Here is a 26,985-nt window from a genome sequence, read left to right as displayed (position 1 = left end):
CGAGTCACTAAGACTTGTCCATTGCCACTTGGCTAGATTTAACATGTCAGTTTTTTATTTTTAAAATGTAAAACAGTCAAATTGCTGCAACTTTTTTTCCCTTTTTATTACAAATATTTCATTTGACCTTTATAGGTTTCCCCATCCATTGTCCACTGACTGTGATTAAGTTGAATGATTGTAACTTCCAATAAAGCCGTCCAGTATTATACATTTAGAAAACTCATGTTACGCCTTTTAATATTTCAGATAACTTACAAATGACCGGTGGTGTTTTATTTACGACATGTCCACACATCTTTAATTTCCTGTACCGGAACATGATAGCATTTGATTTGTAATTTACATACATGTAAACATGTTTACTTCGTTTCCAGGCATGATTTCTTATCTTCATCAATAAAATGTACTTTACAGGCCGTAAAAATGTTAATTCTAAATAGGCAAAGACGAATTAAAGTTAAATTTGAATTAAAATTGTTTTTATTTTTCTGTGTTCACTTTACACAAAACGGCTTGAAAAATAAGCTCTATTAAAGTAGAACATGATATATCTTTTAATTAAAACGTCAGCGACTTTGCTACATAATAAAAGTGTGTGTCTATTGACGTTAATTAATTGGAAAAAAAACACCCACAGATTTGTATATTCTCCCATTATTTGAGGAGATAGCTTTAGAAAAATCAACAGATGTGTGCACACATGACGTTCCTAAACTTACAGATTTTAGTTCTTATCCGTTCTTCAGGCGTTGGTAATGTACATTTTTCAATCTCGCAAAATTATAAACATATAAATTCATGTTTTATAGATGGACTCTATCGCATTTGTTGGAAATAGATTTGAACATAAATCTTTAGAATGATGTAATGTAATTCAACATATGACTTGCTTTTCCAGTGTCTTTGATTAAAGTTAAATGCAATCATGTAATCATCTTAGTTTTAGCATACTTTACCGTTGACACTCTAAAAAATTTTGAATGAACCATGCACTTTTGCGGTCCTTAAAATTGATTTGCCAATAGTGAATTTTAAGGAATTCGCTGTTAAATTCAAGAAGCCCGTGGGAGGAGAAAAGTTGGAGTTAATAGACTTGCAGCTAGCATCAGTTAGGAAGTAGCACCGCTACCTTTCTATAAACAGTCCATATGTAAGGACGTTAAATAACAAGTTTAAATGAATGTTTTTGATATATTGCAAATTTAATATTAGAAATAATTCCGTCCGAAATAAATTGTTTTTTTTTACAAGTATCAACAAGGTTTAGCGCAATATTATAAGTTTCTAGGCCGGTTATAACATTGACAAGATATAATGAAATGATACTCTTCTTCAATATCATGCAAATTACAAAAAATACAATAACGTTGATTCATAGGTAACATTAGCACATAATTATATTACTATACATGTTTTGAAGTGTTCATTAAACATTTAACAAAATGTCGTTATACATATTAAGAGATGAAGAACTACGGACCGATGAAACATGCTTTAATAACAAATAGTGATTGAGGAAAAATCAAACATGTTCATTGTTATTTGGTCTGCAAATCGTCCATAAAACACAATAAAAGTGTTAAAGAAAAATTATAATTTTTCTGTCGACATAGAAAAACACGGTTTTACAGTGACAAGTACGGCGTTACACGGGCTTTTGCAGCACGTGCCGATCGACGGTGTATTAATTAAATTGTTTATTCTTGTATGGCGATTGTCCCAAAAGGAATAAACTGCAGAAGGATATGTCTTAGCGTGTTGAAAATGAAAATGAATGAAACGATCGTTCATAAACTCTTGTTTAAATGACTTAAGTTCTCATTAAATGTCATTTCAACAATTGCAATTTTTTTTCTCTCTCCTTTTTATTACGTAAAATAAAAATGTCGTTTACTTGGGAGTTACAAAATCAGGTTTAATTGGCTGACAATATAATTTTAGATTGATGATGAATTCCCAAGACTGTATTGCATTTCATTTCTTTATAAGTTGACAATTAATTCAAACATGTTTAATTGGCAGAAGCTATATTCAAGCACCTGATGCCACCGGCCATCGAAAATCCTAATAATATTTGAGCCGTGTCACGACAAAACCAACATAATGCGTTTGCGACCAGCATGGATCTAGACCAGCCTGCGCTTCCGCGCAGTCTGATCAGGATCCATGTTGTTCGCTGCCGGTTTCTCTACTTGTTATAGAGTTGCTAAGCGAACAGCATGGATCCTGATCAGACTGCGCGGATGCACAGGCTGGTCTGGATCTATGCTGATCGCAAACGCACAATGTCCGTATGTCGTGACGCGGCTCATTTATGCATCATTTTGTCATTGATTTAGTTTTAAGGATATTTATATATCCAAGAATCAGTCTATAAAATTTTGGCAGTGTTGAGATATATTTTAAAAGAAAATAGGATCCTGTATTAAAAGGTAAATAACCGGTTTTATTTTCAAAAGGACTTATTACACTTTAAACGGATATGTTTTTACAACAAATTTAAAGATACATAATGCTCAACTTTGATATTTGAAGAAAAAAAACATGACTGATAATTACCCTATTTTCTCTTTTGAAATATAAATCGAACATCTTTTGAATACACAATATGTTACGTTTTAAATCTTAAAAGCTACAGGCAATCAAAGCATTATTACATATTGCCATTAGAAAAAAATCTGCATTTATTATTATAAGAATAGACCAAGTAATAGGGAATGTAGCTTCCAAGACATAGTTTAAACCTTCACTTATTCAAAATAGACATATTCAGGAAGTATTAACAAGATTTCAATAAAATTAAGCAAATAAAGTATTTTACCCAAAGATTAGCATAGTATAGCTTTTACAAATTAAAATATACAAACACAAACTGTTATACGATAGAATAGAATAAAATATCTGAGGTAAGCTAAGATTATTTGAAATTCACCTGGTGAAATCAAAATGCACTTATTGTGAGCTTTTATTAGTTTTAAATGTTGACGTTTAAAGTGAGTTGGTCTCTTAGTGAAGGTATATAACAAAATAAACAATTATGATGATACTTGTAGTATTAAGTATGTTTCGTGACAACAAACCACGAAATAATTATATAGGGATGCTGTTTGTAAGTGTGAGGTACATTATCTGTTATTATATCATCTATTTATAGCAGATAATAAATTGTTCAAGAACAAAACATTATTACTCATTACATAAATGTTCGTAATATATCATTTTTTTCTACAACAACAACAACAACAACAACAAATACTTTTATTTAGAATCAGGTCACATAAATGCAACAACATGATCAAAAAGATTTTTTCTAATTGTGGGCATTTTAATTATATTTTCAAACTATATCCAATAACATAGAATGACTATAGCTATAATGAAAATGATATATGGAACAGGTGGGGACAGTAGTTTTCGTATGTAACAATTTAACAAAATATAATATGTAAAGTTTTAGTATGTAACAATTTAACAAGATACAATGTGTAATTGTAGTAGTAAGGTTTTTTTTTTTCCCAAATAAATAAAGTATCTTCGTATATAAAAACAAATTGAATAGTTAAATTCAAATCTAACGGGACAAACTGAAATCAATACACCGTTGAGAAATAATTATTACAACTTTTACTATATCAATGTGCTTGGCGCACGGGAAGCATGGTTTTTCATTCATAGATTATCTAAAGAAGGCGTGGCCAAGACTGAAAATCTTTCGGCGTAACCAAGCAACGGTGTGGCCGAGAATCGAAGTACAAGTCAAAAGTGCTCGCGTACTAGTCAGTGTGAATAAATATGTTATAAGAATATCCAAATAATACATTTTCACTGCTTTTTATCATTATTTGAAATTCTAACTGAACATTGTAGACCAATCCACTTTAAACCACTTAATAAACTCCTAAGTAATACTGTTATATATAATTGAAATTTTGTCGTCTGCTACATGGAACGAATTCTTAAAATAACTATTTTAAAAGTAACTGTTGGTGCTGTGTTCAGATAAATAATTTTCTTTGATAAACTTCAAATTTTCTTACCATATTAGAGTATAGTATATATTTGGAGTATTTAGTTTACTGTAATAGTAATAATATTTAGAATATACGCTTATAGATATAACTTCAAAAATTAATCGGATAAATTTGGACATAAACAAATTAAGTATAGAATAAATAATAACGCTATGTTTACTTTTAAAATTTTACATCAACAATATGTCTTGGGTAAGTTATTTTTTAACCTTTTGAAATAGCATTTACTGTCATTGGTTAATAGATTAAAAATACAATAAGAAAAACGTTTAAAACTGCATTGTGCAAGATTAATATTTCCATTACAGATTTTCTCATACACAAAGACGTGAACAACTTATACATTTTTCTTTAGATGGTAAAAAGGCTTAGTTTACACGTTAAAATACAAGATTGCGAAAAATCTGTCTCTTATGGAAAGATATTATAATGAACGGAAAATATATTTTACTGTTTTATATACATGTATATGCCTAGGTTCTTACTTGGACAAAATATATGCCTAGGTATTAAATTGGACAAACATTTTTTTTGTCTCAAGTAATAACTAATAAATCACCAAAACTGAAAAATGTATGTTCATTTTTCAGGGTAAAAAGATATTCGGAATATGTTGGTGATTTTAGGATGTCTCTGTATTTTGGTCCAGCTCGCACAAGGTCACCCTTCACCAAAGGTCACCTATGATGGGTATGTAGATATAGTTAAGCATAAGGACGTACATCTACATGTTAGCGTTTGGCTTCTTATCTTAGATAAAATACATGTTTGCTATAATTAGATGCGCTGTTAATATTTAAACATAGTATGTGAATTATAATCATGTTTCCATAATATCGTTTAAATCAATCTTTAAACATTTTCTGAATTGCAATGTGTAAGAAGTTCTCTCTTTACTGTTTATTTTCTATGTATTTGTTTTGTGATTTGTATTTTATATATTAAAATTGGAATTTATTTTCAATTAAAGTTTTATCCTTGTCCATATTCGTGTAAAGATACCAAAAAGTATATAAATCTATTATAATATTTATATCATATGTATATATGTGTATACTTCTCTCACTATTTGTCTAATGGACCGCCGCAATAATGACAATGGCCATTGTAAAATATTTTTGCCATTAAACATTTAGAATCTCTCTTGTATCTCACTGGCATTTATTTGCATAACATAAAAGGTGATTAAAATGTGACATATTAGCCATTTTGAATATCACTTGGCGACGGCTGTTACTGATAAAAAAAGCACAAGCAGAAAATTACTCCACTCATAATGAGGCCTACGAATTCCTATGTTTCTATATCTAGAATTACCGGCAGTACCCGCCAGCCATGTAGTCTTTAGTGACGCCCATTGAATAGAACTATGTCGCTATGTTTCCCCGTTATGATGACTGGATTAAAAAAATCAGTAACATTAAACAACCCCGACCAAAATCTAACTTTTTAAACTGTCGCCATAAAAACAAATTATGTTAATGTTTGGTGTAATGCATTTATTAAATTCAAATTCAAAATTATAAAATTAAAAATGTGTTTTTATATCTACGTATATCTATATTTATATTGAACTCTCTAAATCGTTAGATGTAGGCCAAATCTTTTTCGTATACATGAAAGGTTCGCTTATCAGGAACTATACATGGTGTTAATATGTTGTGTTAAATTCATGACAACCTTATGCGAATTTCCGTGATTATCTTTGTCTCAAAATGGTCGTCAGCAATGTTTGAAGTAAACTATAGAATGAAACATGGTTGAAACATGACCAAAAATCTTTATGGTTTACAAAACATGTCAGCATGATCATAATTAGGTTCATAGTTTACCTTTCATACTTTGATTTTTTTTCCAATTGGCGAATTTTCACTACGGTGAAATATATATGTCGGGCAATATTTGTGTGATGGTTTCAAATGCAATAAACTAACAAGATTGCACTGTATGTCTTTCGAATCTCGTCGAGTTCAGAGTGAAAATAAAGATTATTGGGAAAAATCAACAAAAATAAATAAAAAAAAATAAATAATTAAATAAATAATTTAAAGAAAGAAAAGGAAAAGAAAGAAAGAAAGAAGGACAGAAAAACTTAAATTGTATTTCAATGTTTGAGCTTATCTATCGTTAAATAGCTGTAATGGTTTTAAATATCCTCATGATATTCATGTCATGTTTTTGTTATGCAGACACAAGGTCCTCAAAATTCTTCACCACACGCAAGACGACTACAGAAAACTTCTGAGAATGGAACTACAGTTTGGTGTAGGTTCTAGTAATATTTATCATATCATTATAATTTTAGACAACTTGGTATGTGAGAAATTCATTTAATCACATCAAACGAAATAAAAGAAAAAACATGGCCAAGTAGTTAAAAACGTCGGACTAATGTAAGCCGCATTTGTTCAAACCCTGCCATATGCAAGCCCTTGTTTGCTTCAAGTTACAAATTCGAACTTAAAGTTTAGAAAATGAAAACTAAAGTATCTTATGGCAGAATGGGCCTAGCCGCAGCTAGCCAAAATATTAATGTTCGTTAGAGACGAGGACACCAACCATGTCGTTGTCAATTAATCAATTAATCAATCACTCAAGTTGGTATTTGGCATTAACTAATTTAAGTGACCTCCGTAAAACCCAACAAAAATAAGATACAGTCCCCCCATTTCATTTGTTTATATAAGACATTTCCAATCTGATTTGTTTTCTTTACACTATTTCAGTTGGACTTTTGGAAGTTGCCTAAGCACGTAAACGATTCTATGTACGTACGTGTGGGACCACAGCACTATGACTCGTTTGTAAAGCAGCTCACTGGTCTTAACACGGTGTTCTCTACGCTGATAGAAGACGTCCAAGAGTAAGTTTATGATTTTTAACCTCAAATCCTGTAGTCTACGAATCTAGTAGCTCAAGCAGGTGATGGTTACGACCCCTGGTGTTGCTTCAAGTTTGTTACAACCGAGGTTTGCTAAAATCATCTTTCCTGTTTCTGCCAACACTGAATTGTTTTGATGCGCCGTTAAACCAAACATAAGAAGAACTTATCTCAAAGTTTTTCTTTTAATTACGAATAGACTATCCACATTGCGGCTAGTATATTTTATACACACCACAGCAAGTATATATTTTATCCAGACCGCAGCAAAGTATCTACACCGCGGTCAGTACATATTTTATCCACACCACTGCTTATACATATTTTATCCACAGAGTGGCTAGTACATATTTTATCTACACCGCAGCAAAGTATCCACAACGCTGGTAGTACATATTTTATCCACATCGCTGCTAATACATAGTTTATCCACAGGCGCTAGTCACATAATCAAATATTTTACATAATCGGTCTATATATGTATATAAAGATATAAGGCCCCCAACGAAACAAAAACATCATGCGGAACAAACAAGAATAATGCTGAAAGAAACGACCAGATCACGGTTATCTCTTTCTGGTCGCCATCTGAAAGGATCAATCCAAGCGTTAAAGCTTTTTATTTCATTAAAATTCTTCAAATAGCAAAGAAATGAGTAAAAGTTTCAGAAAATGCCAATATTTTCAATCCATGTCGTTTTCGACGTCCAATCTAATCATGTATACAAACACGATTTCTGGTCGATTTCTACGAAATAAATAGAAAACATCTAAAATTTCCTCATAAAATTCATAAACAAACTCTTTTTCTATCAATCTGCGAAGTCTAAATTGAACTAGAGCCCTCTTTGTACTCAAATATTTAAAAAATATTGGTTGTAGAAGCGGAGCAAACTCCTCACAGCGGTTACGTCACGCTTTGCTACTTTAACCACTGCCACCACTGAAATCACGTGATGATAGTTGTATCATGTGACAAAAACATGGCGGCCAGTTTCAGAACGCCAAGGATCCCATATCAAACTGGCAGATTTATAATTACATCCTTACCAGACAAAATAAGTTCAAGACACACAATTTGTTATCACTTTAAAACAAGTGCCGGATCAAATCTTTTTGTGCAATCGTTCAATAACTGTTTATATTCTGGCATTGTTTACTGGTTGTTACTATGCATACGGTGTCATAGTGAAAATATCTTTCATTATGTTTACAAAATAATTTTTAAACGTATAATTTTTTACTTTCTTGTACATTAAGCATAACTATTTAACGAAAGAAAACTAAAATGATATTAAGTATTCTATTTTAAAATTAGAAGTGAAAAAATATATCCGGCTATATTCGACCGAATTTACTTGTGGTGGCAGTGGTTACTGTACAGATCAGGGGAAGTAACCGCTGCGAGGAGTTTGGAAGCGGAGGTCAAGTAAAGTGCGCCATTTGTAATTTGAAGTGACAGATAAATGAAGCAAAGAAATAGTATTATACGATTGGTTAATAGTATTCCGGTAATTATCTTAACCAATCAAATATTTATATAATATTCAGAGCGGAACAGTATATACATGCGCTATACATGGCGATAAAATACTGTCACAAGCGAGATCCTTGTGTATTTTTTAATGAAATACGTACGAAGACGGCATTTGATCAGTGAAAACTTCGCAGGTCGATAGGAAAAGAGTTTGTTTATGGAACGTACGTGGAAATTCTAGCCGTTTTTTTGTTGTTTTTTTTTTCCGTAAAAATCGATCAGAAATCGTGTTTGTATAAATGAATGGACTGGACGTCGAAAACGACATGATTTGAAAATAATGGCATTTTGCGAAACTTTTCCCAATTTCTTTGCTATTTGAGGGATTTTAATGAAATAAAAAGCGTTGGCACTTGGATTGGTCCTTTCAGATGGCGACCAGAAAGAGATAACCGTGATCTGGTCGTTTATTGCAGCAGTGTTCTTGTTTGTTCTGCATGATGTTTTTGTTTCGTTGGGGGCCTTATATCTTTATATACATATATAGACCGATTATGTAAAATATTTGATTATGTGACAAGCGCCTGTGAGTTTATCCACACGGCGGCCATTACATATTTTATCCACACCGCGGCTAGTACATATTTCATTCACACCGCAGCAAAGTATCTACACTGCGTTTAGTAGATATTTTATCCACACCGCTGCTTATACATATTTTGTCCTTACCACATCTGGTACATATTGTATCCACACCGTGTCTAGTATAAGCATATTATATACATACCACAGCTGGTACATATTTTATCCATATACCGCGTCAAATACATAGTTTATCCACACGGCGCTTGTACATATTTTATCCACACCACAGGCGCTTGTCACATAATCAAACATTTTACATAATCGGTCTATATATGTATATAAAGATATATCTTTATATACATATATAGACCGATTATGTAAAATATTTGATTATGTGACTAGCGCCTGTGATCCACACCGCGGCAAGTGCATATAGTTTATACACACCGCGGCTAGTACATATTTTATACTCACCGCGGCTAGTACATATTTTATACTCACCGCGGCTAGTACATATTTTATACTCACCGCGGCTAGTACATATTTTATACACACCGCGGCTAGTACATATTTTATACTCACCGCGGCTAGTACATATTTTATACTCACCGCGGCTAGTACATATTTTATATTCACCGCGGCTAGTACATATTTTATACTCACCGCGGCTAGTACATATTTTATACTCACCGCGGCTAGTACATATTTTATACTCACCGCGGCTAGTACATATTTTATACTCACCGCGGCTAGTACATATTTTTATACTCACCGCGGCAAGTGCATATAGTTTATACACACACCGCGGCTAGTACATATTTTATACTCACCGCGGCTAGTACATATTTTATACTCACCGCGGCTTGTACATATTTTATACTCACCGCGGCTTGTACCACCGCGGCTTGTACACCGCGACTTGTACATATTTTATCTACATCGCAGCAAGTACAAGTTTTATCCACACATCGTGGCTAGTAAATATTTTATCCACATCGCGGCAAAAGCAATTTTATCCACACTGTAGCAAGAAAAATATTTTATCACCACACCGTGGCTAGTAAAAATTTTATCCCGTGAGGCTAATATACTTATCAGTGAAGTATCATCTGTATACAGTAATAATTGATACAAAAATAACACCCACTTAATTTCTCAAGTCACCCTTTTCACTGAGAAAAATGATTTAGATCAATTTAAATGAAATGGAAAAAACATACATAGAAAATTATCAAAGCAAAAGTTCGCCTTCTTTCGTTTTCTTCATATGCTAAGGTACATGCAGATATCGTTACGAGAAAGTTCAACTTCTGATATTTGTAATACACTATTTCAGTCTCCTCGACAGCCAGTCAAGTCCCAGTGTTGGCCAAACTATACACGAGAGCCGTCGTGCTGCCAGTGCTTTAAGTAGTGGCATGGTATTAAATACTTATCATAGATATGTTGCCGTAAGTTTATTTCTATTTTTAATTTTCATTTTGTATTTAGAGAAGTAAAAAATTAAGGATTTATTTACATGATTGTACATTCTTAACCAAAATAAAACTAATACTCGTTTATCTATATATATATATTTTACAGCTCAACATATACAACAGATAAACCTGATTTTTATCATATAAACCCTTTTTAACAAATAAAAACTTATTTTTTTTTACAGAAAAAAATTTGCAGATATATAATTTTACAGATAAAAATTTTCTTAAAACAGATAAAGACTTATTTATTTATTTTTACAATTAAAAACCCTTTAAAAACAGATACTTAAATTTTTACAGATAAATACTTTTAATCAATTACTTTTTTACAAATATACAATTATACTTTTACAGATAAACAATTATTTAGATGACCTTACGCAGCTTGTACTACCTCGAGGCGTCACCGCCACAGTTCAGAGTATCGGTACTTCTGAAGAGAACAGGGACGTCAAATTAATTAAGGTTAACGAATTATATATATTTTTGGGCACTGAATTTCTACATTTGAAAATTCCGAATTTAAACTTTTCATTGTTTGTGTTGTTGCATTTAATTTGGCCAAACAATTCTTTTAGGGAAAAAATCAAGATGTAAAATGACTGAATAGTGTTTGCTTGGGTTTAGTTTTATTTATAATTGTCACCCGAATGAACCATATGTCCGAGATGTACTAGTTTCAGCCTCTTTGCCGGTCAACTGTAGTATTCTCACCAGGGACGTCTTTTCAAGGCGAGGTTTTAGTAGCATATTCTTCGTTCGAAGGTGGTTAGTGGAGATACGACAATGATGCCAAGGGCATCACCATTATGACGGCAACATAACTAAAAAAACAAAAACAAAAACCCCTAAAAACCCGGCTCTTGGCAGCCACACCCTCCCAAGTTAGTCACGGCAGGTCAACCAATCTTCTCTGGTACTTGAGATGCCTTGACCTTGACTTGACCTTGACTGAATAGGGTAAAGTGCAGACAATAGATATACGACACAGATGAGCCGGTTGATTTTGGTCTGCACTCATCACATTGGTAATATTAGTAACAGGCTAAAGGTTCAGTTAAACAAAACTCTCTTGAAACATTTTTATTTGACAAAATCAGATGTCATTTTCTATAGACATGTATATCTTTCAACAGATTAGCTCGCCAACTGGACTTGCTGCAAAACGCGGTATTTTTATAGACGGTGGGATTCACGCCAGAGAATGGGTGTCGCCTGCCACGGTGATTTACACCATTGAGCAAGTAAGTTACAACAGGCTACGTTTACAATGTACATTTGTAATCTATATTCATTATCATCATCGTTATCATTATTATTATTATTTTAAACACTTACAATCCACGCCATTTACCTGAAAGAGGTCACAATATACAAAGTCAGCCCTTACTGCGTTGGTCACGCATTTCACCTTAATTAATATAGGAGAGGGGACTAGAAGTTCTTAAAACCTTGACTCTAAAATCTTGAAGTTTTTTTTTGTTATTTTGTTGAACAAGCATTATGTTGTACAGTACCTTTACAAGAATGTCGTCACAGCAAAATGTAAACAAACTTAATGAGTTAAAAATGAGATAGTGGAATGTTATATTAAACATTTTTTAAAAAATTATTATAGCTTGCCTTCAATCCGAAATACGACGTTGGTATTAATACACTACTTGAGCGCTACGATGTTTTCCTAGTACCAGTTGTCAATCCTGATGGTTATGAATACTCTCATACGAACGTAAGTAAATGCTTTCTTTACTAAGATGATTTTATTGCCATCCTGTTATGAAACATCTTCCGGTATGTTAAAGTCATCTTTTCGCATGTTAATGTCATCTTCTCTGCATGTTCATTTAATCTTCTCCGCATATCATTGTCATCTTTTCCGCATGTTAATGTCATCTTTTAAACATGTTAAAGTAATCTCTCCGCATGTAAATTTCATCTTCTCCGCATGGCAACGTCATCTTCTCCGCATGTTAATTCCATCTTCTCCTGATGTTATTGTTATTTTCTACACATGTTTATGTCATCTTCTCCACATGTTAATGTCATCTTCTCCATATGTTAATGTCATCTTCTCCGCATATTAATGTCATCTTTTACACATGTTATTGTCATCTTCTCCGCATGATAATGTCATCTTCTCCGCATGTTAATGTCATCTTCTCCGCATGCTAATGCCATCGTCTCTGCAGTTTAATTTCACTTTACTCCGTACTGATGTCATCTGCTATGTATATTAATATCACCTTCTTCGCATACTTGTGTCATCTTTCCCGCGTATAGATATCGTTGTCACCTTCTCCGATTGATAAAGCCATCTTCTCCATATCACATGCAACTGTAACTTCGCGTGTTTATGTCATCTTCTCCATATATAAATGCCATATAATCTGCTTGTTAATTTTGTCTTTTCCGCTTGTTTATGTCATATTCTCTGAATATTAATGTCATCTTTATCGTATACTATGGCATTGCCTCCGAACGTTTATGTCATCTTCTTCACTTGTTGATGTGATCTCCGCATGTTAATGTAATTGTTTCCACGTGTAAATATCAACTTCTTTGCATGTCAATGTCATCATCTCTACATATTAATGTCATCTTGTCAACATTGAAAGGTAATCTTGACCGCATGCATGTTAATGTCTTCTTTTCCGCTTGTTAATGTCATCTTCTTACTTGTTAATGTCATCATCTCCGTTTGTCATCTCCGTATGTTAAATGTCAACTTGTCTTCGTGTTAATGTCATCATTTCCGCTTGTAAATGTCATTTTCGCCACGTGTTAATGACATCATTTCCGCGTGTCAGTGTATTCATCTTCGCTTGTTACAATTATAGATGGAGGGCATTTGTAGGATTATTATGTATTGAATAAAGAGATTGTTATTGAATTGGATACCAATTTAGCGTATTGCTCGAACCTTTATGTCCAAAGTTTGCTTTTCTCCCAGCCGAATGAGATGGCTTGGATTTGAACATTAAAGATTAAAACATTTTTTTTTTGTAATTTCAGCTAAAACAAGTTTTGCCCGTTTATTGATCCCCGTCAAATTTGGAGAGTAGGGTCGGAGAACCATCCCATCCCTTCTGCCACTTACAAAAACTCTTCACATAAAATTTTATTTACTTTAACATGACTGGTATAAAAGTGTTATTTAGAATTTGTATTACGTTCATGGGGTTTCTGTTTTTATAACATAGAAGAGAAATAACAAACAAATTTATACAGAAATAATCCTAAAGCAAACATTTTCCAAAGACTTTCTTAAACATAAAGTAAAAATAAAAGTTTTATCAAACTACTTCCTTTTGAAAAAGATAACCATTTTTTTGTTTCAACTTATCCTCTTGAGAGTTGCTTCCCATTGACCTAATATTTTTTGGAACAAAAAATATTTTCAGCAAAATTAAAGTAGTATTCTTTTTTATTCAATGTCACAAAAATGTTTGAAACATAATTTATGTTAAAAGAAAGTTGTTACATCTACCCAAATATTTACCTACTGTTTTTTTTTCTTAAAATAGATAAAAAAAATCTCATAAAACAATTAACTGAGTCTTTACAAAAGACTGAGATGGTCTCAAATAAATCTTATCGTTCTGCTATCAGGTTCAATAGGAATGAAACATGTAATCTTTTTAGTTTTAACATGTTTTGTTTTCCTACTATTAAAAACAAATGAAAAGTGTGTATTTCAAAATTGGTGATGTCACATTGACCATTGATCTACTCAAGACAACTTAAATATTTAATTGTAAAGAGCAAAAATGTACTGTGTGATAGTCATTGAAACTAATCATTACTGTTTCTTAAACTGTATAAACCTAATACACAAAACAAAGCAACAATTTGCTTAAAACTACGATATTCTACTGAAGGGAGGAAGGATCATGGTGGGAGAGAGGGGGAATTGAGGGGGGAGGAAAGAGGGGGAAAATAGGGAAAATATCAAATAAAAGGTTATTGGTGTAAACTACTTTGGCTTTCGTCTCTGCTGTTTAGTAAAAAACATATCTTTAAACAGTGTTTTGGGTTGGTGGAAGGCTCCATACATTGCAATTTTACCAAATGTCCAGTCTGAGTACATATGAGATTGCTATGCAAAAGAAAATTAATGTTCTAAATTATATTGAAAGACTAAATTATCATACTTCTCCCATGTCTTTTCAAAAAACTCATACTTTGAAGTTTGTTTTGCAGTATATTTTTCAATCTTATAGTTGACTACTATTTCATTCTTAAAATTTTCTAGGTTAGGCCTTATTTTCTTAATCCTACTGTAATATATATGACTTTTTGCAATCAAAATTATTTTGTTTAACACAATATCAAGTTTTGTACTGCCAAATAAGATATCTATTGCCAGCCAATTATGGAAATCAATATTACATTTCTCTTTAACATAATTTTGAACTTGTAACCAGAATTGTTTTATTATTGGGCAATCACAAAACAGGTGGAACAAAGTTTCTGATTCATTTTGACAAAATGTACAGGTATCATCATCAATAATATTCATTTTTTTAAGTAAATAGTTTGTTTCAAGGATTTGATGGTTGATTCTAAATTGTAACCATATGATTTTTTTGATCTTTTGTATATCTATGAACCATATCATATATTGAATTATTATTTTTTTAAAAAAAAAGGTCCGAAAAAGCCGTCAAATTATCTTTCCATTTTTGAAGATTTAAAACATTATATATGTGTTTCAATGATACATTAAATTTTCAATTATTGTAACAGTAAGGTATGTCTTATCTCTTAAAAGGTAAACTTTAATTATATACGTAAAAAGAGTAACATGTAAATGTATTTCTTTAATGTTTACAGGAACGTATGTGGAGAAAAAATAGATTTCATTTCATTTATTGGCAAATCGGCATAATAATGCCTTTGACCATTTACACATACTAATACACATGGTCAAGACATACAGTATACATAAAAGATACACAAATAAATACACATTTAATCTTTACATAATAAATAATCACCAAATATCAAACATTAACACAATTTTTAACTCACAAAGGTAATAAGTCCTACGAAGCAGCATTATTTTCAAGGGTTAGACTTCTTAATTTATAAGCTTCTGTTAAAAACTTTGCATTTTTTTACAATACTAGTTCTACGTTTTGATGACATAATATTAATGAATTTTTGTACTGAAGGCCAAGCATTATTTGTAAAATATTTCTGTCGTAGGTCATAATATTTATTACAACATAACAAAAAATGGTACTCAGATTCAACAGATTGTGATTGACAAAGTTTACATATACGATTTTGTCTTTCAATGCCAGTATATCTACCTACTTCAATTTCGAGATTATGTGCTGAATATTCTAAATTTAGTATATAGCTCTCTTTGTTTACTATTAGTCAAAATATCTAGATATTTTTCATAACAAAAATCGACTTTAAATTGTTTATAGTATTCAAGTTTTAGCTACATTACGAATCTCCATTTTGCCAGTTTTGAATATATTGATCGCGTAGTCTTTGTTTCAAAATACAAAAATAGTTACAGGAAGAGTCAAAATTTGACCATATATCGCTGAAACCTAGACTATCAAGTAAATTTTTAATTTTATTTGACCAAGAATTTGCGTTCTGGGAATTACATTGCTCTCTAAAAAGTGTATACATAGGCATGTGTTGATTACTCATTATTTTTATCCAGTATTTCAATGCCCTCTCTTTCATTAAAACTGATAAAGGGAAACGACCCAATTCACCTAAAACTGCTAAATTTGAAGATTGTGTTCGAACCCCAAGAATATGTTTACAAAATTTTATGTGAAGTTTATCTATTTCCTTAAATTCATAAATGCCCCAAATCTCCGAGGCGTACAATAAAATAGGTAGAACCATAGAGTCAAAAAGTGAAAGTTTCGTTTTGATATCAAGATTTATTCTAGTAAATAATGACAAGAGGCAATTATATGCTTTGAGAGCTTGGTCAGAGAGCACCTTAACAGCATTTTTCATATTCCCAGTGTAAATAAAATTTACACCTAAATAACAAAAATTATCTACAGTTTCTAATTTTTCACCATTTATAAACCATTCAAAAGAATTAGATTGTTTTCTTTTTTCAAAAATACAAACTTTGGACTTTTTGGTGTTTATCTTAAGGCCCCATTTAATCGAGTAATGATAGATGCAATCAAGTTGGGCTTGCAAGCTGGCTGCATTCGTCGTAAATAAAACAATGTCATCAGCAAAAATTAACATATACATTGATAACTGGTTCAAATCACCCTCCGATAGATTATTTAAATCTAAACAAGTATTAATATCATTGAGGAACAAAATAAATAGTAAAGGCGAGAGTGGTTCCCCTTGTTTTAAACCAATACTGACATCAAAAAAATCTGACATATTTACGTTCGAAGACAATTTAACGCATGCTTTAACATTTGCATAAATAGATTTCAACATTGTAATGATTTTACAGCTAATATTAGATTGACATAATTTAATCCACAAAGCTTCACGAACAACAGTATCGAACGCCTTTTCATAATCTATAAAAACACAAAATAATTTAGATTTGTTAAATAAAATATTTTGAATCAATGTATGTAATAAAAATATACAATCACTTGTACTAGAAAGATCAATACTGGAAGCAGTTGTGTCGGCGTGGACCTTAATAGAAACTTTCCCTTTCAATGGGCACCAGGTAAATAGCCGCATTTATTCAAATAAATGTACATGCATATTGAAATAATAAATCTGTTACTATGTATTCTCTTCTTGATTATTTTAAATAAGCACTGCGTGTAAACTTATAAGACACTTATTATTGTCTTTTTATATATTAAATATTCTCTTAAATTCAAAACAGTGAAATTATCAAAGTGGTAATTTCACTGTTTCAAACAGTGAAATTACCATTTTTAAATCACTGATATATTTCTATAAACCACCGAAAAGCATGTAATAAATACTTTGAAAAATACTGCAACCAACCACCAGAAAATGTGGCAGGACAACACATTTACGAATTGTTTTTCCGTGATTTGGTTGTTTGTTATTTATACTGACTTGTGTTTGTCACAGCAAGTTTGTCATTACAAAGTCGCGTTTATGTTTGTGTTTACTATTAGATCATGCTCGTATTTGTCATTTGATTTTTCGTCAATCTTTTCAGCTATAGGTGGAAGCACTAATCCATGCTTTGATACGTTCAGCGGTGATAGCCCAGGGTCCGAAGCTGAGACAGCCAATATTGTTAATTTCCTCCGACAAAATGGACAGAATATCGATGCCTATCTAACCGTACATTCTTATGGTCAAATGTGGTTGTATCCATGGGGATTTACGTCTGCTTTGCCTGCCGATTACTTAGATCTGGTATGTTATATCGTAAATTATTTTTTTTTACAATTGTTATATATATGAAGCTTATTTCCTGTTTTAAAGATTGGTTCATGTTTATTTGTTAGGTTTATCAGCAACATGGAAACATTTTGAAATTTTTTACACATATTTTAAGGCACGAATATCTACGTCATATGTATTATTTTAAATGTATGAATTAATGTTGATGTACTTGGGGTTTCAAGGACAGTGCAGCATTGTCAGCTGTGACTGCTATAAGAAATACGCACAACAAGAGGTACGATATAGGGTCATCAACAAACGTGTTATGTAAGTTATGTTTTAGTTTATCCGGGTGATGGAAGCTTCGCATCTCCCCGCTTTCCCTGGTGGTACAGTCATCAATCACATGTGTAAAACATGGAACCAACAAACATACTCGAGAGTATGAAATTAAAATTATAGCAATTTTCTACTTTCAGTTTCAGTTTTACTTTCACTTTAGTTTTGTGAATTACATGCAGTCACAAGATGTAAAAGTTCACGCACAAGTTATATATATCGCGTTAAATAAACATGTTAAAATAATTGTTATTTGTGAAATGAAAGATTGCTTCTTCTTTACGTTCTTTTGTTTTGATGTAAAAGATATCGCATACGTTACATCGCTTTACCCTTTTCCCTGATATAGACGTGTTTTGACAGCTTTTTGTCCCCGACCCCCTTTTTGAGGCATCAAAACGTTAAAAAAGCCCTATTTAGGCCCCAAGCACTGTTTTTCGTTTGGGAAAATTAATGTTGTTACTTTTGACCACTTTTTCGGTGCAGCCCCCATCAAAATAATACAACAGGGAGTTGCCAGAAGGGGGATTGGAGGGGGCGGTAGTCCCCCTCATCGCCAAGAAAATTTTTGACATGCGACAGGCTTTGAATGGCCTCAGGTCGATCTTGAAGTGACGTGAAACCAACGCTGAAAAGTCTTAAACTCTAACTCTAACTCATTGCATTGAGAAGTTGCAGCACTTTGAAATCAGTTTTGATGTAAAAAAGACAGTGCAAAATAGTGTTTTTTCGCAATTTTGAAACGTCCCCTCGTTGCCATGGTGACAAGAAATTTAAGATTGAGCATGATGTTACAGAAGTTATGGTTCAGTCAACATATTTGTCAAGTTTCATTAGTATTGAAGGATTTTTTGATAGTTTTATAGCAGTTGGAACTGGTAAAAGGAGGCTTTTCAATGAAATCGGCCATTTTTCACAATATTCTCATGGGGTAAAAGGTTAAATAAACATACTAAAATTAAATTTTATTTGTGAACGCAAGTTTGTTCTTTCGATCCGTTCTACTGTTTTATTGGTCTCGGATCCAAGTCTGGGCAAGGGCTTGGCGAGGCAAATGCTATAAAGAAAACCATTGTTTTTTCATTATGCCAAACGTAACCATGGAGTTTTTCACAAAACATGAAGTCACCATTTTAATTTTACTTATTTTTTTGTTCATATCACATTTTTTTTCATACTTGTTTTATACAGTAGAATCCATCCTTAAGACCACCCCTGAATTAAGACCACTTCGCTATTAAGACCATTTTTTAAAAGAACGGAATGTTCCGTTCTTAATATCAATGGTACCATTATCCAGAATTAAGACCACCTCGCTTATTTACTTTTAAGACCACCAGATTCAGTCCCAATTTATTGTTTAATTTTTTATTTGACCACACTATTGAAACCACTGATATTAAAGTTAACACCTACCTAATTCTTAAAGTTGTTGTTATCGTCTGCTTTAATGCTCTTAGGCATGACACTTGATTTCACAAAGCGTGAAAAACTTGTTAATTGGGTTATTATATGATATAAGTTGAAAAAAGTAAATTTTAGAGTGGTCCCAGCACATTTATTTTGTGATGAATAAATGTTGTATTAAAAAGGTGAACTATGTTCATCATATGATAATTAATATTGAAATCAGACCAAAGAGAATTTAATGTGCATTAGAAATATATCTACCTCTCATCAGATTAAATATTATAACATTCTTTTATATTGTTAAAATACATATTGTTTGTTCATGCAACATGACTAAAATTTCCCGTTGTCATAAAGTATGTAAGCAATAAGAATATTCAAATTTAAGATCACCCCGCAATTAAGACCACTTTGGATCAGTCTCAAAGGTGGTCTTAATTAAGGGTTTTCACTGTATATAATATGTTGCAAAGATCTTGAGGCATACTGCTTTAAAGTTAAATGCACCACTGAATGTCTTACTATTTGTAAAAATATAGTTTGCTGTTTGAGATTTACGTGACACCGACACAGCTTAGGTCATATGGCGACATTCCAGCATTCCTGGTGGTGGAAGACCTCAAGTGCCCTTCCGTGCATTATTTCAGGCACGAACGGGCGTCTGAGTAGAACCACCGACGTTCCGTTAGCTATCTTCATCTACCTGACATTAAAGAATCCAAAGTTCCTGTCGGGATTCGAACCCTCGGCGGTGAGGGACAAGTAATTTAGTTATAACATTTTAACAATACAAAGGTGGTCAAGAACGATAATATATGTGATTTTTATTTCAATATAGCATAGAGTTGCCTCGCTCTCAACTCGGAAGATAAGAAAACTTCACGGAACACGTTATATTGTTGGATCAGCTACAAGAACTTTATGTAAATAAGATGTGTAATTAAACCGAAGTAAAAGAAATAAATAAAAGATTATATATAAAAACAAACTGCGGACCTTACCGTCTGAAAAAAAAAGAACTGGTCTTCAGTTACCTTTAAATGAAGCTCTTTTCTCCCATTTTATTTCATTTTCTCCCATATCTATCATTTCTCCCATTTTCTCCTTTTTTCATTAACTCTCCTTTTCCTTCTTTCTCATTTTCTTTCTTTTCTCGTATTTTCTATCCTATTATCTCCTTTCCACCCATTTTATCTCATTTTCTTTCCTTTTCTCCCATTTCCTCTTCCCCTTTCTCTCAGCTTCTCATCCTTTTCCTTTCTTCAATTTTGTTTCCCTGCTTTCATTTTCTCCTGTTTTCAATCATTTTCTTTAGTTTTCTTTTCTCTCTGTTCCCCTGTATTCTCTCTTTTCCTCCTTTTTATCTCCCTTTTCTCTTATGTTTTCACGTTCCTCACCCTTTAAAAGAAATATATACCTGAATGTATGTTTTTTTACTTAATTAAGACTAATGACTTGTAAAGTTTTATCTGATAAAATCACATATTGCGTTAATATTTATTATTCCTTTTACTCCGGTTTGAAGTATGTAGATGATGTCGTAAAACGCATGCGCGTATTGTTATATTATGATTTATATAGGATCAAATATTCTATTTAAATAACGTTGGTTTTTTTTTCATTTTTTCCCCATTAATTATGTGTTTATTCGTTTCATAAGTTTTATTATGTCAATACCATTATATCCTGCACGCTATTTGAACTTTTCCCTTGAGCTTTAACTTCTAAAGTTAGTCTGGAAAGTTTGATCTGGAGTTATGATGTCATTATGGTTGATAATAAAAATTATGTATACATGTGCATATTTCTAGGAAAATGTTGGGAGTTTATATGTTAAAAGTCAGATAATATATAGTACTCAATCTTATATTCTAAATTCGTTATTTGTAATTTGATAAATTTTTAGCTTAAGCGTATACATTGAGGGAAAACAAGTGATTTTTGCAACAAAGAAATATAATTAAAATGAATACCAACAACCAAATTAAGACCAAAGTAAATTTATTTACAAAATTGTAATTGCATTAATAGTAGAGTGCTTGTTTTTCTTCACAAAAACAAATTGATAAATATGATACCAAATGATTACATGTATTTTCATATCAAACATTTGTATTGATCAGAGACTTATATAACATTGTATTTAAATCAAGCTCTGTGTTTTCATGGAAAAACGCATATATCTATAACAAATTATGCGTTTTCATAACATTGTATTCACATGAATTACACTGTTATTGTATAGATACTAAGTACCACAAAATTCGTATTTATAACACAGCATTCGTATTTATAACACAACATTCGTATTCATATCGCATAATTCGTCTTCATAACACTGTATAAGTATTTATAACACAGCATTCGTATTCATTACATAGTCGTGATATTCATAACACATAATTCGTATTCATAACACAGCATTCTTATTCATAACACAACATTCGTATTAAAACACAACATTCCCATTCCTAATACAGCATTCGTATATAGCACTGAATTCCTATTCAAAAAGAACATAATCTTGTATTACAAGAAAGCAGGAATTTCGTATTTACAAGGCAGAATTTTAATTCATAAGGAAACATTCGTAATTTATTAAATATCTGACAGCGCGGTATTTTATAAGGCAACATTCAAATTTATAAAACAGAATTCGTTTCTATAAAAAAAACATTCATATTTATGACAAAATCATAAGTTTTATAAAAAGAATATTCTAATTTATAAGAAATCATTCGCTTTTATAAGAAAGAATTTCGTATTTATAACAAATAATTTGTATTTTTAAAGAATTTGTAGTTATAAGAAAAATCGTATTTATAAGAAAACATTCCTTCTTATAAGAAATCATTCGTAATTAAAAATATTTTGACATGTGAAAAAAGCAGATTTATATCATTAATTAATCGGATCAAAAACAAATTATTTTACATCATACAAAACAAACGTTTTCAATACAGTATCTTTAAATAGATGATTTTTTTTATTTTTACAGACGCCGCCGCTGGTGGTTCGGACGACTTTGCAAAGGGTGATACAGGAATTAAGTACGCATACACGATCGAACTCAGGGATGTTGGTAGATATGGATTCGCCTTACCCACCTCTGAGATCATACCGACAGCCGAAGAGTTCGTCGCGGGTTTAACGGCGCTTGCCGACAATATTTATACCCGGGAAACTGGAAAGAAATAAACTTGCAATGAAACATATACAGTTTGAAAAATATTGTTAATTAAAGACAACCAATGTGTTAGTTGTTGATATTTTTTAATATTAAGACAACTGCAAAATTATGTTTAGTTTCTTGTACTATCTTCTAAATATATTTCAGCGTGTGCTAACCAAGATACACGACATTGGATAGACATATGTCTATGAGCATTTTAAGAAATAAATATTTTGTTTTATATTGCCGATGATGGTTAAGTGATATAAATATCCCTAATTGGTATATCCTTTATTCACTATATGATATGAAAAAATGGTTTATCCCCTCCTTAAACGATTTGTTCTTTAAAATATGCTGTTTCATCCTCAAACCATTAGACTTGCTAGAATGTTAGTCAGAACGTCTAAAATAAAATAAAGTTAAAAATCAAATTACGCTTCGGGTATCAGAAGCTAAATAGATATGAGCCGTGTCACGACAAACACCAACATAATGTGTTTGCGACCAGCATGGATCCAGACAGGCCGGCGTATCCGCGCAGTCTGATCAGGATCCATGCAGTTCGCTTACCAACCCTATTATAAGAAGAGAAACTGCTAGCAAACGTACTATGTTGGTTTTGTCATATAATAAAGAACGATACAATGTGCGGGTATTTACTACATTAAAAGACATGTGTGCTAAATATCACGATTTATCAAACACAAATTTCTCATTAACACAACTTACTGGTGGAGGAAGACCCACCCCTTTATTCCGCATATAAACAGTTAAAAAAACTAAATGTCTTAAAGCTTCTTTTAATTTATTAAATGTTTTACCTATAGATACTTGGGATCAAATTCCTTTACATATTTTAATTTCACAAACGTTTCATCCGAACAAAGTTAGATAAGATACTATAGTTAACGGTTCAGCTTGGAAATCGAATTTACAAATGCATCAAGGCCTTCGTTAGGTTTTAGGCGTATTCCGAACATTGCCTATAGAAAAACTCTATGCTGAAGCAGGAGAAAATATGATAAACAAGATCAACAAGGAAAGGCGGCGTTCAATGAATGCAACCCCCATATGACCCAGCAATAAGAACCAATGGCAAGGAGCCCAGGCGGACCCCAAACAAAAACAGGACAAGGAAACCTTCCTTTTATCTACGTCGAATAAAAGCTTTCTCTTCAGTGTACAGCTAGACCATCGTCAAATAGTCAGCATCCTGCCAGGAACAGGTATTTTAAACATAAATTATAGCAACATGTTTTTAAACAACTCAAAGGAACTAAATCATTATGCCTGCGTGTAAAAGAAAAACCTTTAATTGACCAAAATAAATTCTTAGAAATGTTTAAAGATGTTCCTCCATGGAAGTTTATTTAAGACTTTCAACTTTTGAAAATTCGTGCAATTCTCCTGAACTTTTTTTAAAGAACATTTTTTTCAAAAATTAAAGAACATTAAAGGATGGATGCAATGTAGGTGCCACTGTCTTAACATATAAGCCTCGTCACGACAAAACCAACATAGTGGGTTTTTGCGACCAGCATGGATCCACACCAGCCTGCGCATACGCGTAATCTTATCAGGATCCATGCTGTTCGCTATCATTTTCTCTACTTGTAATATGGTTGGTAAGCGAACAGTATGGATCCTGATCGTACTGTGCGGATGCGCAGACTGGTCTGGATCCATGCTGGTCGCAAACGCATTATGCTGGTTTTGTCGTGACACGGCTCATACATAGATAAGTTGATAATAATCTATATTTACTGCTGAAGCAAAATCCATGTTTACGTTTTACAGCGTAAAAATTGTGTGACCATTTTTTTCAGATTCAATCATCAATAGATAATTTGATAATATTACGATAAACGAAATCCTGCTGGGATTTCCTGATATCTTAGAAATAAGTTTGTGAAATAATGTTGAACCCCAAACAAGAAGAGGAAAAGTAAATGCTTTGGTTAAAAAAAATGTTAACTACTTAAGTAGACTTTCATAATTATCACAAAAAGTATTTTCGACCTTCTATAAGTAAACTTATATCATCTACATAGAAATCAAATTTTGATTAAGCCATATTTAACAATCTTCATGATATTGACCCCTGCATTGATGTATCATCACTTTTTTTCTCCCCTGAACCGTCTTGATCACATTGTTTTGTTTTTAGTGCTTTCGGTTCTTTGATTTTTCTTAGATGTCTGATGGACACTTATTACACATATCAACTTTTAACAGGAGACGATGCTCGATTTTTGTAGAGCTTGCAATGGATATTTTCCTTCTTCTATACTTCATCATACACTGGTCTTTCAGGACCTTTTGATTCAGTTCCTTCAAAAAACATTGATCAACTATTTTAATTAATAAACTTGTGTTCTAAGATAATATAACATACTATGTAACATTTTCACTTACCATTTTTAGGTCTGATATGTTAATAATTATAGTTCTTGCGCTGTATGACAAGTAATGTGTCAAACGGAGAAACAACTTCTTTAAATTCCCTTTTTTATGTTCCTTTTTTGCAATGCAAGTATTTGTCAGAAAGGGGCGTCCGTGGTCGATTGGTAAAGGTCGTTGAGTTCAAATGGATTGATCGACACTGTTATGAGTTCGAATGCCCAGAGGGACTTTATTCATGTGTGAAAGCTATCCAGCTAGCTTACGGAACGTCGGTGGTCTGCCTCCACTAGTAAAGTCGCACTATAGTTGGGAAACGACCAAAAAAAAAAGGAATGTGACAATGTAATGTTGAGCTCAAGCAAGCAAGCAAGCAAGCAAACAAACAAACAAACAAACAAACAGACAAGCAGACAACCATACAGCTACACCAGGTAAAACCCTGGCATTGAGGAGCAGGATCAAGATAAGGACTTAAATATTCGCAATCGTTCATCTTTATATATTAAATATTCTATGTCAGCTTCATAAGTTAAAGTGGAATTACGTGAGCATATTTATAAAATAATAGAAAAGACATTTTTAGTTCATAAAACAACGAAAACATATATTCAAGATAATTTGATCCTTAGAATTTTCCTTAGTTAACACGAAAACTAAATTTGTAAAATAATCACTGAAGATATTGATACATTTTGACTAGACATCAATGATGTCATGAAGTGTGAATTATTAGGCCAAAATGCATTAAAGCAAAATGATATAAAGAGATTAGATTTGCCAGTATGCAACACTTCTAAAACTGATTGAAATAGATAAATCCTTTCCAACTTGTGATAAATGAACATTGTCTCATTTATATTATCACAAAAAGTAGAATTGTTTTACGACTCTCTATGCGGACAAGGTAAAGTGTTATCTAAAAAAGGGTGATGTCGATTTATACGAACACTTTGAACCCTTGATTTGTCAACTGTTTTATCATTATATGAGTATCGACAAACCAAATGGGGTAAATACATGAACCAAAAGCGCATGCATTATCGAAAACAACATCGTAATTTTCACCAAATTCAATTTGATTTTTTTTTGTTAGAAGATAACATCGGTAACAACTGCGGAATCCAAATCGTTTCCTCTAAAATGATAATGTACGTGAATGGGAGTTGGTAAACAAGACATAACAAATTTACATTGGAATGTTTTAGACCAAATACGCCGGCCTAAATGATTACACCACGCGAGACCAAGATGAAGCCCAATTGGCAATTCTTAAAGGTAAAATACTTCGCGTTCAAAGTATGCAGCACAATTTTAAATTAAAAGTTTAAAACCTATTTTTATGAGGAAAAACGAATTTTACAAGGAACATGCTAATTGAATGTTCACCATTGCCAAGACTGTCATTTTGAAATATTATTATTATTACTATTATTCTCATCATCATCATTATTATTATTATTATTATTATTATTGTAATTATTTTTATTATTATATTCATCATTATTATTATTATTATCATTATTATTATTATTATTATTATTATTATTATTATTATTATTATTATTATTATCACCATCACCATCATTATTATTTATATTGTTGTTATTTTGTTAAGCTGTTGCATTTCAAACAATTAATTGAACGCATTTCATTCTAATTTTCATTATTATTTTTTGACTATTTTAAGTTCAATTATTGGACTTTGCTACAGAAAAATACTCTAAATCGCACGGTTAACTCGGATACTTTTTGTACACAGTTTACCTAATATTATAGCCTCCTTCAGTATATTCTTAATCCACCTTGCACAGTTTAAGACAAAAATCGTGGGAAAGGTTAAAATGTTACCAGTTATCCTCGGTCTG

General features: G+C 32.0%; 1 protein-coding gene across 1 annotated transcript; it reads left to right on the top strand.

Annotated features, from left to right (window-relative positions):
* The first annotated feature begins 728 nt into the window (after window positions 1–728).
* On the top strand, window positions 729–22,798 carry LOC132750934 (carboxypeptidase B-like). Its single transcript, XM_060741024.1, has 13 exons — window positions 729–755; window positions 4,625–4,724; window positions 6,224–6,299; window positions 6,761–6,897; window positions 10,314–10,428; window positions 10,813–10,923; window positions 11,595–11,702; window positions 12,077–12,187; window positions 15,292–15,315; window positions 17,080–17,149; window positions 17,621–17,823; window positions 18,036–18,120; window positions 22,541–22,798. The coding sequence occupies exons 2-13, from the start codon at window positions 4,645–4,647 to the stop codon at window positions 22,738–22,740; spliced, it is 1,320 nt and encodes a 439-aa protein (XP_060597007.1). The 5' UTR covers window positions 729–755; window positions 4,625–4,644; the 3' UTR covers window positions 22,741–22,798.
* Window positions 22,799–26,985: the final 4,187 nt, after the last annotated feature.

Source organism: Ruditapes philippinarum, unplaced genomic scaffold (assembly GCF_026571515.1).
Source record: "Ruditapes philippinarum isolate M1 unplaced genomic scaffold, ASM2657151v2 ctg795_1_1_1_1, whole genome shotgun sequence".
Classification (NCBI taxonomy): Eukaryota; Metazoa; Mollusca; class Bivalvia; order Venerida; family Veneridae; genus Ruditapes; species Ruditapes philippinarum.
Note: the sequence above shows the minus strand (reverse complement) of the source record. Positions and strands in the feature narration are given on the sequence as shown.